Consider the following 15,825-nt stretch of genomic DNA (forward strand, 5'->3'; position numbering starts at 1 on the left):
TTTGACATTTCACTACATTAAAGGCGCTGTACAAATGCAAGTTGTAGTTGCTTATTTTTAAAAGTGACTGCCATGACCTGGGGTGTGAATGGACTGGAAGTTATAAACAAAACTTCTCGTGTGGCTCATGGGCATCCCATTTTCTTTGATCTTAGCCAGCATTCCTTCCTCAAAGTTTAGCTGGTCATGTCTCATTGTTGTTTTGGGATCTTGCAGTGTGGAAATGAGTTTGCAGAATTAAGTCCCTTTCTTTCCAAGCAATTCATAGTGCGAAATGCTACCAGATGTGATGAGGTACTATTTAAGTGCAAGTTTTTCCATGTTGACTGGTGGGAAGTATAGTTAGTGGAGTGGTGCAGGATAAATCTCCCAGCCCATTTTGCTGGAACTACTTTTTAACCACTTGCACTAAAGGTTTTTTTAAGCTTTAATTGCTGCAGCGGCTTATGGCAAGAAGAGTGTCACAATTAGAGTTTTGTAAATGTTTGCTTTTGTCATGCAGTCCATGCCAATTTCCCCTTAAGATCTGGAATGTGAAATTCAAGTTGTGTACAGTGGGAGTGGTCAGAATTTGTGCCAAATGCAGAGCTCTGACACCTCCCTTAGTGCTTCTTGGAGAACACACAGCATTTTTATCTCGTGCTCCTTGCTGGAACCAGTGTGGAGTTCTTTGTAATATGTTTGATTTTAAAAGGGTTACTCTTTTTTGAGTCTATAATCTGTTTCAGCAGTTTCATGTTTGCTGTTACATTGTAGATTTTTTTTTAACCAAGTTTCATATATTTGTATTCTGTGTGTCCTGCTGAGATCAGCAAGGTTGCTAAGAGCTGTCAGATGACAGCTACTCACATGACAGCAGTTAGAGGCTATTGTAGCCAATGTTTGATCAACCTTGCAGGGCGAGTCATAAAAGCTCGTGTCTAGAGGAACTACACAGAAAGCACCATGTGATGCTATGATTAGTTATTAACTCGTGACAACAGCGTCATATTTGACACTGGTTTAACTAATGAAGTGCTTGGTTAGGAATACTGCAATAGCATCATTCATCTTTGTTTTTGTGTAAAGGGAAAACATTTGCACAAATGGCAATTGTGGGTTTTTTATGTCCCGCTGACAAGAATTTAAAAAAATTATTGAAGGATTGTATAGTGATTTTTTTTTAAAAACACCAGCAATGAGGAAAATTTCCTGCATTTTTCTCCTTTCCTCCTTCCCTCACTGCAGTTAATCCATAGGTGTTGAAAACCCCATGACAATCCTAGCTGGCATGAACTAATTGGGGTCTGACTGGTTTCAAACCTGGCACCTTCCTGACCTATACTCAGATCCGCTGTAGGTCTTCACTTACCAACTAAGCTGTCAGAAGATCTCAGTTGTCCATTTTACATTCATTGGCATTCTGCCTAAGTGAATGATGACTGTCTGTCTGGTGGTGCAAGCCAGGAGGCTCTTCAGTAGGTTCAACCTTGTCTGTGTATCCACCACCTTCATTCTCTTATCTGTAACAGTAGAACTATCAGAGATGATACTATCTTTGTGACCGTGATCATTTTGAAGTAGTTTGGTCTTGAGAATTTGTTTTTTGGGGGGAATAGGTGGATAACAGTGCAAGTTTTGATTTAATAGTTGTAAGAGAAAGGAGACAATCCAACTCGTGTGATGATGGCACTTCACAGTAGTGTTATCAAACAAAATTTGACAGCGGAGGGAGAGCATTCCAAAGCTTGGGGCCTAAGCACCTGAAGACACGGCCCCCAATGGTAGAGTGTTGAAAATCAGGGATGCGCAGGAGGCCAGAATTGGAGGAGCGCAGAGATCTAGGAGGATTGTAGGGGTGAGCCAGTGGATGGATTCAAAAACTAGGATGAGAATTTTAAAATCGAGGGGGTGCAAGGTGCGAGGCTGTCTTTTATTCTTTTCCTAAGAATTTCATTAAAAAATCTGGATGCTTTGAATCCAGTGCATTCCATAAAGGAATCCTTACAACCATGATTTGCTGCTTGTGAGATGAGATGAGCAGAGTGCTTGTATGGTAGCTAGGTCATCCAAGACCAGAAGAAAATCCTGTGCGTAAAGAAAAACATCTTTTGCCACTCTGAAGAATCCCACTTAACAGATTTACCAAGTGACATATGGGGTATGTCGCAATATTGACAAACTACATGTCTCATCCTGTTGGCAAAGGACAGGATAGAGAAGCTTTAATATAACCCCTCTAGTTCATAGATTTAGATTATTTCCCCAATAATGCTCAGCTAATCTGCTCTGTTAAATGTGGACATTTTTCACTGGGCTTTATTTTTGTAAATTTCTTGTCTGCCTTTTTGTGAAAATTAAATCAACATTGGCACATGAAATTCACAGATAAAACCAACCAGCTTTGGGTTTGCTCGTTTAGGTTGAAATAATGGAAAGAATAGCATGGATGCTGTAATCAGCTGATGAATTTGTTTTCATATTCTGCCCCTTCTCCAATTCCTCTGTTCACCTGAGTGTTTTACAGCATTTAATGTTGTTCTGTAAAGTAAGTTGCATTACAAAAGAAATCTCATTTTGAACAAGTGTTAAAATATTAAATATCAGAATGCAAATCGTCAAGATTTCTGCTTGATTAACATTTTCCAGGTTTTATCTTTAAAGTTTTTCCTCTGGGAATATCACCCTCCTCTGGGTATAAACTTGGGGAAAGTCAAATCGTTCAAATTATATAGATCCCGTTGAAAGGTATGAGCCTGATGGACCAAATTTACTTTTTTTTATTTTGTACTTTCTTGGGTTTCATCAAATGCAGTCCCTTGAAATCGAGAAAGACTTGCTTCCACTCCGTGAGTTCTCGTAATTGAACAGTCCAATACGGGAACTAGTGTCTCTGTCTGTCACAGGTGGGACAGTCATTGGAGGAAAGGGTGGGTGGGGAGTATGGTTTGCCGCACGCTCCTTCCGCTGCCTGTGCTTGTTTTCTGCATGCTCTCGGCGACGAGATTCGGTGCTCAGCACCCTTCCGGATGTTCTTCCTCCATAATATGGTATAATTCTTCATTAAGATGGAGAGTGACACAATTAATTCAGAGACTAGGGTCCTGAACTTAAAGAAAGGTAACTTCAATCGTATGAGATATGAATTGGCTAGGATAGACTGGAGAATGATACTTAAAGGGTTGACTGTGGATAGGCAATGGCAGACATTTAAAGATCACATGGATGAACTACAACAATTGTACATTGCTGTCTGATGTAAAAATAAAACGGGGAAGGTGGCTCAACCGTGGCTAACGAGGGAAATTTGGGATAGTGATAAATCCAAGGAAGAGGCATATAACTTGGCCTGAAAAAGCAGCAAACTGGGAGAAATTTAGAATTCAGCAGAGGAGAATAAAGGGTTTAATTAGGAGGGGGAAAATAGACTGAGTAAGCTTTCAGGGAACATTAAAACTGACTGCAAAAGCTTCTATAGATATGTGAAGAGAAAAAGATTAGTGAAGACAAATGTAGGTCCCTTGCAGTCAGAATCAGGTGAATTTATAATAGGGAACAAAGAAATGGCAGACCAATTTAACAAATACTTTGGTTCTGTCTTCACTAAGGAAGACACACATAACCTTTTGGAAATACACAGGGGACCAAGGAACTGAAGGAAATCCTTATTCGTCAGGAAATTGTGTTAGGTAAATTGGTGAGACTGAAGGCCGATAAATCCCCAGGGCCTGATATTCTGCATCCCAGAGTACTTAAGGAAGTGGCCCTAGAAATAGTGGATGCATTGGTGGTCATTTTCCAACATTCTATGCACTCTGAATCAGTTCCGATGGATTGGAGGGAGAGAGAAAACAGGGAATTATAGAAAGGTTAGCCTGACATTGGTAGTGGGGAAAATATTGGAATCAATTATTAAAGATGTAATAGCAGCGCATTTGGAAAGCAGTGACCGGATTGGCCCAAGGCAGCATGGATTTATGAAAGGGAAATCTGCTTGACAAATCTTCTAGAATTTTTTGAGGCTGTAACTGGTAGAGTGGACAAGGGAGAACCAGTGGATGTGGTGTATTTGGACTTTCAAAAGGCTTTTGACAAAGTCCCACACAAGAGATTAGTGTGCAAAATCAAAGCACATGGTATTGGGGGTAATGTATTGACGTGGATAGAGAACTGGTTGGCAGACAGGAAGCAAAGAGTAGGAATAAACGGATCCTTTTCAGAATGGCAGGCAGTGACTAGTGGGGTACCGCAAGGTTCAGTGTTAGGATCCCAGCTATTTACAATATACATTAATGATTTAGACGAAGGAATTGAATGTAATATCTCCAAGTTTGCAGATGACACTAAGCTGGGTGGCAGCGTAAGCTGTGAGGAGCAGGGTGACTTGGACAGGTTAGGTGAGTGGGCAAATGCATGGCAGATGCAGTATAATGTGGATAAATGTGAGATTATCCACTTTAGTGGCAAAAACAGGAAGGCAGAATATTACCTGAATGGTGACACATTAGGAAAAGGGGAGGTGCAACAAGACCTGGGTGTCATGGTACATCAGTCATTGAAAGTTGGCATGCAGGTACAGCAGATGGTGAAAAAGGCAAATGGCATGTTGGCCTTCATAGCGAGAGGATTTGTGTATAGGAGCAGGATGTCTTACTGCAATTGTACATGGCCTTGGTGAGGCCACACCTTGAACATTGTGTGCAGTTTTGGTCTCCTAATCTGAGGAAGGACATTCTTGCTATTGAGGGAGTGCAGCGAATGTTCACCACCCTGATTCCCAGGATGGCAGGACTGACATATGAAGAAAGACTGGATCGACTAGGCTTGTATTCACTGGAATTTAGAAGAATGAGAGGGGATCTCATAAACATATAAAATTCTGATGGAATTGGACAGGTTAGATGCAGGAAGAATGTTCCCAATGTTGGGGGAAGTCCAGAACCAGGGGTCACAGTCTCAGGATAAGGGGTAAGCCATTTAGGACCGAGATGAGGAGAAACTTCTTCACTCAGAGAATTGTGAACCTGTGGAATTCTCTACTACAGAGAGTTGTTGAGGCCAGTTCATTAGATATATTCAAAAGGGAGTTGGATGTGCCCTTACGGCTAAAGGGATCGAGGGGTATGGAGAGAAAGCAGGAATGGGGTACTGAAGTTGCAAAAATGATCAGCTATGATCTTATTGAATGGTAGTGCAGGCTCGAAAGACCGAATGGCCTACTCCTGCATCTATTTTCTATATTTCTATGCTTGCTTTGGGAGTCTTGTGTCGAGCATGCAAACAATGTGGCCCGCCCAACAGAGCTGGTTGAGTGTGGTCAGTGCTTCGATGCTGGGGATGTTGGCTTGGATCGAGAACACTAACGTTGGTGCGTCTGTCCTCCCAGGGGATTTGCAGGATCTTGTAGAGACATCGTTGGTGGTATTTCTTCAGCGATTTGAGGTGTCTACTGCATATGGTCTACACCTCCGAGCCATACAAGAGAGCGGGTTTATTGATAACTCAAATATAGCAAAAATCAAGGGTGCCTAGATATGAAATTGAAATACAAATGTTTCATTAAGTTTATTATCCCAAATACAGTTGCACAAAAATGAAGTTTGCTTTATGCTGGATTTGTTTCTGGGGGAGCGGGCTGTTCGAATGATAAATACCAGCAACGTTTGCAAAATACACTAACTGGTTGAATCAAAAGCGTTAAAAGGGCATTGGGCTATGTTGTCGAGCACTGCAGTATCAAGTGATAATATTTCAGCGCATTCTGGAGGAAGGAGGCTAGGCCACATTCACTGGCAAACATAATTCACGGGTGGTTTTAACATCATGAGAATTGTTTGTAGGTCGACCATGTTTACCCAGGTTACTGATCTGTACCTCCACCCCCAAAAACACTCATCTTGAGCATGTCTACTGTGACAGAGTAACACTAGCAGTCATAACAATGTGACGATGGGCGGGGGGGGGGAAATTGCGGTCGGAGTCTTCAGGTTGAATGCCTCCAACCTGAAAAAAAAATCTACGAAAATACCTGGTGGTCCTGGAGGAACGTAGGATTCTAGTCAGAGGCCTCTATTCGCTGTGCAGCATATAGGAACATGTCCTCCAGATACGGATGTGTATCTTGGAATCACGTGGGCCTGGACTACCAATAACTCTGCAGTATTCTCATTGATAATGGGAGCTCTGTTTTTACGAGCTCCCGTTACTATCAGAGAATATCATCCTAAAACAAGAAACACAATAAATTTTTTAAAAACCTCACATTTAAAATTAATTGAAATTGAATGTAATTAAATGTTTTAGAAAAAAGATATAGTTTTTGAATTTTTTTTTGTGTGTTTTAATCGGGTTAACCATAAACTTGCCTTAATGGACAGGGTTTTTAAATATAAAAATGAGAGATTACATTTAGTTTTTCTGTTTTAAAACTCTTATGCTGGTAAAAGTAGGATATACACCTGCTTTTAGTTTGAAGGACATTCTCTGGGCAAATAGCCCAATCTCTGCCTCACGGATATCCTTTCTGTAGGGATGCGTTGGATCTGTCAAAAGATCGGAAAAGCCAGTTCTCGGCGCATGTGCATCGCGCGCCAGGAACCGGCATTTACAAGGCCTCGCCGGGTGCGTACGAACTCGGCAAGGCTACAACTTTCATCCCATTAACTATTTCAAGTTCATATGTTTTACATGGCTTGGGCAACGTAAACATTGGGAATTTGAAATTCTGTGTAATATTCCCCTAAATTCTAATATTTTGTAAGCGAGCAATGTGGATAACTAAGTTGCTGTCTAAAATAATGAAGTTACATTTTCTAAGTGCACAATGAATAATTATCAAAGCAGCACTGAAATTGAATTGTTGAAGACTTGGGTCAGTTTATCCGCTTCTAAGAAATGTCTGATGCTTATCGTAAACTTCTGTATCTTGTTTGCCGAGGCTTAACACAAGTGATTTTGTTGTTGGACACTTAATGTAATTTAACCCCACATGAAATCCACAGGTAAAACAAACCAGCTGTGTGTTTGCTTCTTTAGGTTGAAATCATGGAAAGAATAGCATGGATGTTGTGATCAGCTGATAGATTTGTTTTCATATTCCGTCCCTTCCCCAACTCCTATGTGAACCTGAGTGTTTTACAGCCGAGTGATGCAATGCTTATACCTGTAATGAGCCATGCACATCAGAGTATCCTAGAGTCTATGCATAATTATCTTCTTTGTACTATTGAGGCACTATAATCTGCCACAGTCCCACTCCTTTTGCTATCCAGCTATCTCTGCTGGGAATTGAATATGTGGGTGTTGGCCTTGGTTTTGGTGCTCATTATGGTCAAGAATATACCAGCACTCTGTCTAATATTGCATGTGAATAACGAGCACAAGGAGAAGGTAGTAAAGGGGTTTCAGTGACCATGGAAACCCACCCTTGCAAGAGTCTGCCTTGAAACAATTGGAAGGGGAAAACATTCATTGTGAAATCTGATCATAAGCAAAAGCTGTGTTGAGGAACTGGTGAGTAAGTCAGTTAGTTGAAGATGTTGCATTCCCATGACACTGATTAAGAAATAAAATACAGGCTGTGTTTTTAAGTGATCGTGACGTACAGTAACTTTGGCAGCTATCAACAGCCTAAGAATAAAAGCTGAAGAATTGTTGAAGACTTTACTGGAGCAGTTTTATGCCGTCTGGCATCACAACCCTGGAGGCTCACTGCCACTTCATGATGGTACTGTAGCGTACACTGGGAATACCATACTGGACGGTGCAGAGTGGAGAGCTGTGCCTATCGGTCAGATTAGCAGCAGGAGCTTTGCAGAGGAAGTCATCTGACAGTCTTGTGCTTTGGGATGGATGAAAGCTGAAATAATAGTAACTGCAGTGCACTCAAGGACGTGTTTCTTGTGGTTAACTATAGGTACGGGAGGATGCAGAACAGACACTTCAGGTAAAGTACTGGAGAAAGGCTTCATGGGACAAATGTGCCAGTGAAATAAGTAATCTAGTAAATTCTGAAATTTGTGCACAAACTAAAAGTTATTAGTCGGTCAAGAGTTCATTGCTAGTAGTTAAATTTTAGTCTGCATCTTGCTTTGATTTTTGTCAGAATTGATGAGTTGGCTGATGAATACGTTATTCGCTTGTTCGGTTTATGTTTTGCTCTTGTTTTCTAATTATACTTTAAGATTGCTGTGCTGACCATTTTGTAACTTTAATGCAGAAATTATCAAAGAATTTGTTTGAAAACTGACTTGCCATTTGGGTAGCACAAAGTTTAACATTTAGTTTTGGTGTTCTTTGCTAATCCCTCGATTTCTAGCTGAAATAATCTGTAGAAGTGGGAATAGTAGAAGCCGTTAAAACAACCTCTTGGTAATGGCATTCATTCAGTTGATGCATATGTTGGTATTGATTCAATTTGTATGTAAAGGATTAACTCATTGTGGAATTTAGTGTGCTGGTCACTGAAGCAGGTTAAAATTGTGAGGAAATAGCAGTGTTGAGGGGAAGGTGTAAACCGAACCCTGGGATATGTGGCAAATGAACTCCTCTAATTCAGCTTCCTACAAACATATCAGATTTTGAGTTATTTTAGTGGGGTGCATTTCATAGCTTGTTTTGGAGCAACACAGGCAGAGAAACCTGTGCAGGCAGAAGATAGTGTTGTAAAGAGTTAGAACACAAGAACATAAAAAATAGGAGTAGGCCATTTGGCCTTCAAGTCTGCTCCGCAATTCAGTAAGATCATGGCTGATCTGATCTTGGCCTCGACTCCACTTCCCTGCCCGCACCCCCGAAGGGGGATACTTTTTAAAATTTAAAAGTTGAGGTTGGTACAGTGAGTGAATAGCAGTTTTGCAACGAAAAGTCAGCTTGCATTTATATACCACTTTATTGCATCCTGAGGACGCCTCAAAGCACTTTCTAACCAATGAATTACTTTTGAAGTTTAGTCACTGCTTACGTGGGCAAGTGAAGTAAGTTAGGTACAGTCCCGCTCTCCTCCATTTTGATTTAAACCATATCAAGCAGTGGGTCCCAAGCACAAGCTGCAGTATGCCCCAGCAGCAGGAAGTGAAAATTGGAAGGGAAGGTCATACCTGGTTGGTGTTTAGTCCTTCTGGAGTAAGATATACGGGTCATTGTTGGCGGGTTGTATGCCTAACTCTCTCAGCTGCATGTGTTGGGTCAGACTGTTAAAATTACAGAAAAAAAGATAACATTACAAAAGCAATGGGACAAAGGTACTGAAATATCCCCACAAATGAAGCAAAATGTAATTTTATGGAGCTTGATGAAATTTCAGGGCATTTTTCCATTCCCACTTCAGCATGCTGAGCTTCATGCAAGTTTTAATGCAATAATACAGTGGGTGTGTTACCTTTGACCATAAGTAGTGTATGGTTAAATTTAATTGATTGCAGTGCAGGGCTGTTAAGTTGTAAACTTTGATTTGTCGTCATTTTGAATAGGGTTATCTGTTACTTATGTTACTAAACTGGGTGGCGGTGTGAGCTATGAGGAGGACGCTAAGAGGCTGCAGGGTGACATGGACAGGTTAGGTGAGTGGGAAAATGCATGGTAGATGCAGTATAATGTGGATAAATGTGAGGTTATCCATTTTGGGGGCAAAAACACGAAGGCAGAATATTATCTGGATGGCAGCAGATTAGGAAAAGGGGAGGTGCAACGAGACCTGGGTGTCATGGTTCATCAGTCACTGAAAGTGGGCATGCAGTACAGCAGGCGGTGAAGAAGGCAAATGGTATGTTGGCCTTCATAGCTAGGGGATTTGAATATCGGAGCAGGGAGGTCTTACTGCAGTTGTACAGGGCCTTGGTGAGGCCTCACCTGGAATATTGCATTCAGTTTTGATCTCCTAATCTGAGGAAGGACGTTCTTGCTATTGAGGGAGTGCAGCAAAGGTTCACCAGACTGATTCACGGGATGGCAGGACTGACATATGAGGAGAGACTGGATCAACTGGGCCTTTATTCACTGGAGTTTAGAAGGATGAGAGGGGATCTCATAGAAACGTATAAGATTCAGACTGGACTGGACAGGTTAGATGTGGGAAGAATGTTCCCGATGTTGGGGAAGTCCAGAACCAGGGGACATAGTCTTAGGAGAAGGGGTAGGCCATTTAGGACTGAGATGAGAAGAAACTTCTTCACTCAGATTTGTTAACCTATGGAATTCCCAGCCGCAAAGAGTTGTTGATGCCAATTCGTTGGATATATTCAAGAGGGAGTTGGATATGGCCCTTACGGCTAAGGGAATCAAGGGGTATGGAGAGAAAGCAGGAAAGGGGTACTGAGGGAATGATCAGCCATGATCTTATTGAATGGCGGTGCAGGCTCGAAGGGCTGAATGGCCTACTCCTTGCAGCAGGCAAAACAAAGCTCTGTAAATAGGGCTCTATGTACGACTGAGATTTCATCCAGTACTTCTCGGGAAAGCATAATTGAATGAGTGGTTAAGGTGTTCACATCCACCATGTACTGACCAGTGAAGTAGTTTGTATGGATCTTTCCCAGCTATTGGTGAAGGGGCTGTCTCCAGTAGTTGCAATCTATTCAAATTTAAACTCTACTCCACTGATGCAGCAATCACTCTTCAATATAAACTAGGCAGTTTCTACGGGCCCAAGTTTCTGAAACTGCTGAAAACAGTGCACCTCCGCGATTTATGTAACCTATCTAGGGGAAAAAAAGTGCACTAAAATCTTACCGGGGAATTCTCCTGTCGTCCTGGAGCGTGGCATGGCGCAGCGGAGTCTCCCTAGTGTGGAGCAAGTCGATCGCAGCCAGTGGGGACTAGTGTTCTGAGTGCCGGCAGCGTTGCACATGTTGTTGTGAAGGTGTTTGGTGCTTTGGAAAATCCTCTAACTTCCCTCCCCCCCCCCCCCCCCCCCTGTTGTGATGTTGATGTGTCCTTTGTGTTTAATGCTTCCCACCCCCCGTGCCTCTGGCTGTGCCTGCACTAAACTTAACTCTAGCAAAGGTTTTTCAGAACTTACAAAAGTGGACACTTACTCCATTCTAAGTTAGTTTGGAGTAAGTTTTCGCTGCCGAAACTTGCAAAACAGGCTTAAGTGGCTGGACACATCCCCTTTTGGAAAAAAAATACCTGAACTAAAACAAGCCTAAACTAACTCACTAGAACAGGAGCAAACTAAGTGCCGAGAATTGCGATTTCTCAGATACTCCAAACTAAACTAGTTGCTCCAAGAAAATTGGAGCAACTCCACCCGAAACTTGGGCCCTATAGCACTGTAGTTGTTCGGTTTTTCAGAATCACTTTGTGAAGCAGTTCTGTGATTTATAAATGCAGTTCAATGCAGCATTTATTTAGCAAATTAAAATTGGAGAAAGGTACCGTACTTTTAAGTGGTGCAGTATAATGTAGTTAGTTCAGGCTTGAAGAGAGCAGCATATTTGTTGCATAATGAGGCTATAATGTCATTGCAATGGATTTCCTGTGTTGAAACGGTACAATATTAAGACTGCATCATTGAGTCCATCGACACTCCATGTGTGTCTCTGGATGCTTCTTTGCATTCCCCTAACATTCTGGCTAAATGGAGAGTAAGGCCTGGTGAGCATAAAACCATATTGTGCCATCCCATAAATGTGCATTTCCAATCCATAATTATCCAAAATTGATCCTGAAAATTATTTCCTGTGGGTAATTTTAAAATTCTCTCATTCCATTGTGTGTCTCCTTTTTCATTCCCGTTCCTAATTCTCTCACTTGAACTGTGTGTTGAACAGCTTAACATTGTAGATACATATCAAAAACTACTTTTTATTCTTAACATTCTCCTTTGTCCATTACAGCTGGTCACCTGTGGAATTTGAAGTTAACCAGATTCGACTGATTGTTTACCAGGATTGTGAAAGGAGAGGCAGACATGTTCTGTTTGATTCTAAAGCAGTGCGTAAAGTCGAAGATGCCACAGTACAGGTAACTGCTGCAGTTTGAAAATGTCTCAACTGTTGGATTTAAAAAAATATTTTGAGCATCTGCATCTACTATAAAAACATTCTTTGGTGGGGGATGCTTTTTGTAAATGAATTGATGGGTACAGTATAACCTGTCAACTTGTATTACGAAGATGAAGAGTTTAGAAATGTATCAGCAGCATGGTCCGTCATTAGGTTGAATGACTGCTATAGTTGGAGTTTGGGAATGTCATAGAACCTTTTCTTCAGTTTGTGCCCTTTCTATGGCCCAGAAGGTACTATGTAATTATTGACATAAAAGCAACCCAAGTATAAAGCGTTCTTTCTCTCTCCTTCTCGCCCCAACTTTCTAGCCAAACCCCCCCCCCCCCCCCAAAAAATCTATTTTGCACATAGACCTATTCTCTCCCTCCCATTACTGTAGCTTGCCACTCATCAAAATGATTCCCATAGAAGACATCCAATTTCCCCCATCACCACTTTCAACCCCCAGTCACTTTAATTTCGATGTTTATACTTGGATATATACAGTAGAAAATAGTCTGATTTTAACTAGTATTGATATCCTCTACCAACAGTGTTGAAACATAAACAGTATTGCCAACCCCACAGTCTCACATCAATAGATAAATTCTTAAAAATCAAGAGATTTGGTAAAGAAATCATGAGTTACTATTTTTTTCAAGCATAAATCATTATAGATATATTGACAGTTGATAAAACCTCATTAAATTTCTAATGCAGCAGAGCGCTTTGCATCTAAAAACGCTTTATAAAAAAACTTTTAAAATCCTACCTGTTATCACTACGTTGCAATTCATCTCCGTTTAAGCCATTTCAGGAGGGGTTTTCTCACTCTGGGTCCGGGTCACCTCTGATCATCCAGGGACGGTGGCAGGTGGCTCCCAATCGACTTGGTCCTTTTATACCATTGCTGTCCTCTCTGTCAATTTGCAGCTTAGTCTGCATTAAAAAAATTACTGGTGCTTCACACCACTGCTATCTTTATGCTGCTTAAGTTTTTTTTTTTTACTTCGAAAATCACAAGATGCATACGAGGTTTAGAAGACTGGAAGTACGCATGCTGGAGAAATTCACGTGGTCCAGTTTCATTGTCCGCAAACATGTCCCAAAAGAAATCCCGATCTTGTAAAATGTCCATTTTATAACATTGAAAATCTCCCTCATCCTTGCCCTAATAAAACCTGTATGTGTATAAAGGGCATAATTTAAAAGTTTGCAGATGACTCAAAACTTGGAAATGTAGTAAATAGTGAGGAAGATAGTAGCAGATGTAAGGGGGACATAGACCGACTGGTGAAATGGGCTGACACGTGGCGGATGAAATTTGATACAGAAAAGTGTGAAGTGATGCATTTTGGAAAGAGGAGAGGCAATACAAACTGTTATAATAAAATGGGTGCAGACCTTGAGAGTTCACATATACAAATCTTTGAAAGTCTCAGGACAAGTTGATAAAGTTGTTTAAAAAGCAAATGGGATCCTGACCTTTACAAATAGAGGCATCGAGTACAAAAGCAAAGGCATTTTGCTAAACCTTTTTAAATCACTGGTCAAGCCTCAACTGGAGTATTGTATCCAATTCTATGGGCATCACATTTTAGGAAGGATGTCAAAGCCTTGGGGAAGATGCAACGGCATTTAGCAGAATCATACCAGGTATGCAGGAGTTATGTAGCAAGACTAAAGATGCTGGGATTATTCTTAGAGCAGAGATGTTTAAGGCTAAATTTAATAGACGTGCTCAAAATTATGAGGGGTTTTGATAAAGTACAAAAGAGACATTTTTTCCATTGGCAGGAGGGTTGGTAACCAGTGGACACAGATTTGGGGTATAAAAAATAAGGGAATACTGTTAATTATTTTTGGGCGTTTCATTTTTTTTTTTGTTCAATAAAATGTTGTACCCATGCAAACTTGCACAGTGTGTGGGTGTTAACTGGTATCATGTTGTGTCCCTTCATTATTGGATGGAGAAAATGATATTTTAGTTATGCCATCTCGAAATTGGCAGAGGGTTTCTCTGCTCAGGATTTTCTTGGAATGCATCTGCAGTATTGTACAATTTGTCAACTGCAACCAAAATTAGTTCTTGGAGATGAAAACTATAATACTGTCACGCCCATTAATTTGCAACTTGCTTAATTGTTCCCATTTCAATGCAGCCATTTTTGTAGTCCTGTTTTCCCTCTATTTCCTGTTGTGAAAAGTTTGTTTAAAATGCAATTTAATTTATTAAAATTCTTGCTCTGCACATGCGGCGCTCAAATTCTGCTTTAAGGAGACTTTTCACTTTTAACCATGTGGCTGTCACCGTTCAATCTGATTGGTTCGTTGGTCAATGTGCCTATTGATTGGATTGACCTGGTTTCCAGTCATCTCTAATGGCTCAACAAAAACTGTTGTGACTTATCGTTGTGCGAACAAGTGGATATTTTGAATGGTGTGAAGGAATTGAATCAAAAGCTAGTTGCACAGAAATGTGGCATTTCTGAATTTCTGGTTACTAGGATTTTGAAAGAAAAGCAAATGTCTTGAACTGGGGGGCGGGGGGAAAATGAGAACCGACATCGGAAAAGGAAGTGTGAAAGTCAGATGGCCAATGTTGATGAAGCACTGTTTAGGTAGTTGAATCTCAAAAAAGCTCAAAGCTCCAATTGACAGCTGCCTGTTGAAAGCTAAAGCTACTAAGCTTGTCAAAGAATTCCCCATGGAAAGCTTTGAAGCATTAAATGGATTCTTATGCTACTAGAAAGTGAGACACAATCTTGTTTCCAAAAAGCTGTATGGTTTTTAAAAAAAAAAAAGCAGTGACAACCCAGCTGCTGATGCATGGACTGCGGAAGTGTTGAGAAAAGAACGCCTTACATTGCTGCGCGCTAACTAAACTAGCTCTGATAAGGTACATCCTATTGTGATCGGGAAAAGCGAGAACCCTCTTTGTTTTAAAAATGTGAAAACGTTTCTAACTGATTATGAAAACACTGCTAATGCCAGTACTGGAAATTCCCAAAGTTAGAGAGCTATAGGGGTCAAGTTTCGGCCTGAGTTGCTCCTATTTTTTTCAACAACTGGTTTAGAATGGAGTATGTTAGAAATTGCAATTCTCGGCATATAGTTTGCTCTAGTCCTAGTCAGTTAGAACAGTTTCATTTTGGAACACATTTTTTTTCAAAAGGGGGCGTGTCCAGCCACTTGCGCCTGTTTTGAAAGTTTAGGCAGTGAAAACTTACTCCAAACTAACTTAGAATGGAGCAAGTGTAGATTTTTGTATGCTCAGAAAAACCTTGCCTACACTTTAGAAATCAGGCGTCTGTTACAAATCAGGTGTAGGGAACGAGGGCAGGGGGGTGGGGGGGGGGGGTTAATTAAATTCTACAAGCATTCAACAGTCTTACTTATACAAATAAAGAGCCATCCTGAATAAAAAATTATAAACAAAGCAAATACAAAATATTGAATATTCCTACCTGTGAAGCAGCAGCAGCCCTCGAGCTGCGGTGCTTCAGACAGGCTTTCCATGTAGGAGACAGGGGCGGCGTCAGTGACTCGATGGCAGCCCAACAACGGCAGCAAGCAGCCTTCGAGCTGCGGTGCTTCAGGCAGGCCTTCCTTCCATGTAGGAAACGGGCGCGTCAGTGGCTCGACCGCAGCCGAAGAAACAGCAAGCAGCCTTCGAGCTGCGGGGGAAGCTGAGGCCATTTGGCCCTGGGATAGTGGCTGACGGCAGCCGAAGACACAGTAAGCAGCCTTCGAGCTGCGAGGGAGACTGAGGCCATTCGGCCAGGGGACAGGGTAGGCGGGCATAGCACCGGGAGGGAGAGGCAGCCAGCTAGCCAGTTTAAAACTTAAATTTGTGATT

The 15,825-nt window shown here is 41.3% G+C and overlaps 1 protein-coding gene across 3 annotated transcripts in view; it reads left to right on the forward strand.

Moving 5' to 3' along the window:
• LOC139247727 (folliculin-interacting protein 2-like) overlaps positions 1 to 15,825 on the forward strand; it is a 126,124-nt gene that overhangs the window by 45,855 nt on the left and 64,444 nt on the right. For all 3 annotated transcript variants that reach the window (XM_070871781.1, XM_070871783.1, XM_070871782.1), the window contains exon 2: positions 11,817 to 11,943. In XM_070871781.1, the coding sequence (XP_070727882.1) occupies positions 11,817 to 11,943 (127 nt within the window). The remainder of the gene's footprint in view (positions 1 to 11,816; positions 11,944 to 15,825) is intronic.

This window comes from Pristiophorus japonicus, chromosome 2 (assembly GCF_044704955.1).
Source record: "Pristiophorus japonicus isolate sPriJap1 chromosome 2, sPriJap1.hap1, whole genome shotgun sequence".
NCBI classification, from domain to species: Eukaryota; Metazoa; Chordata; class Chondrichthyes; family Pristiophoridae; genus Pristiophorus; species Pristiophorus japonicus.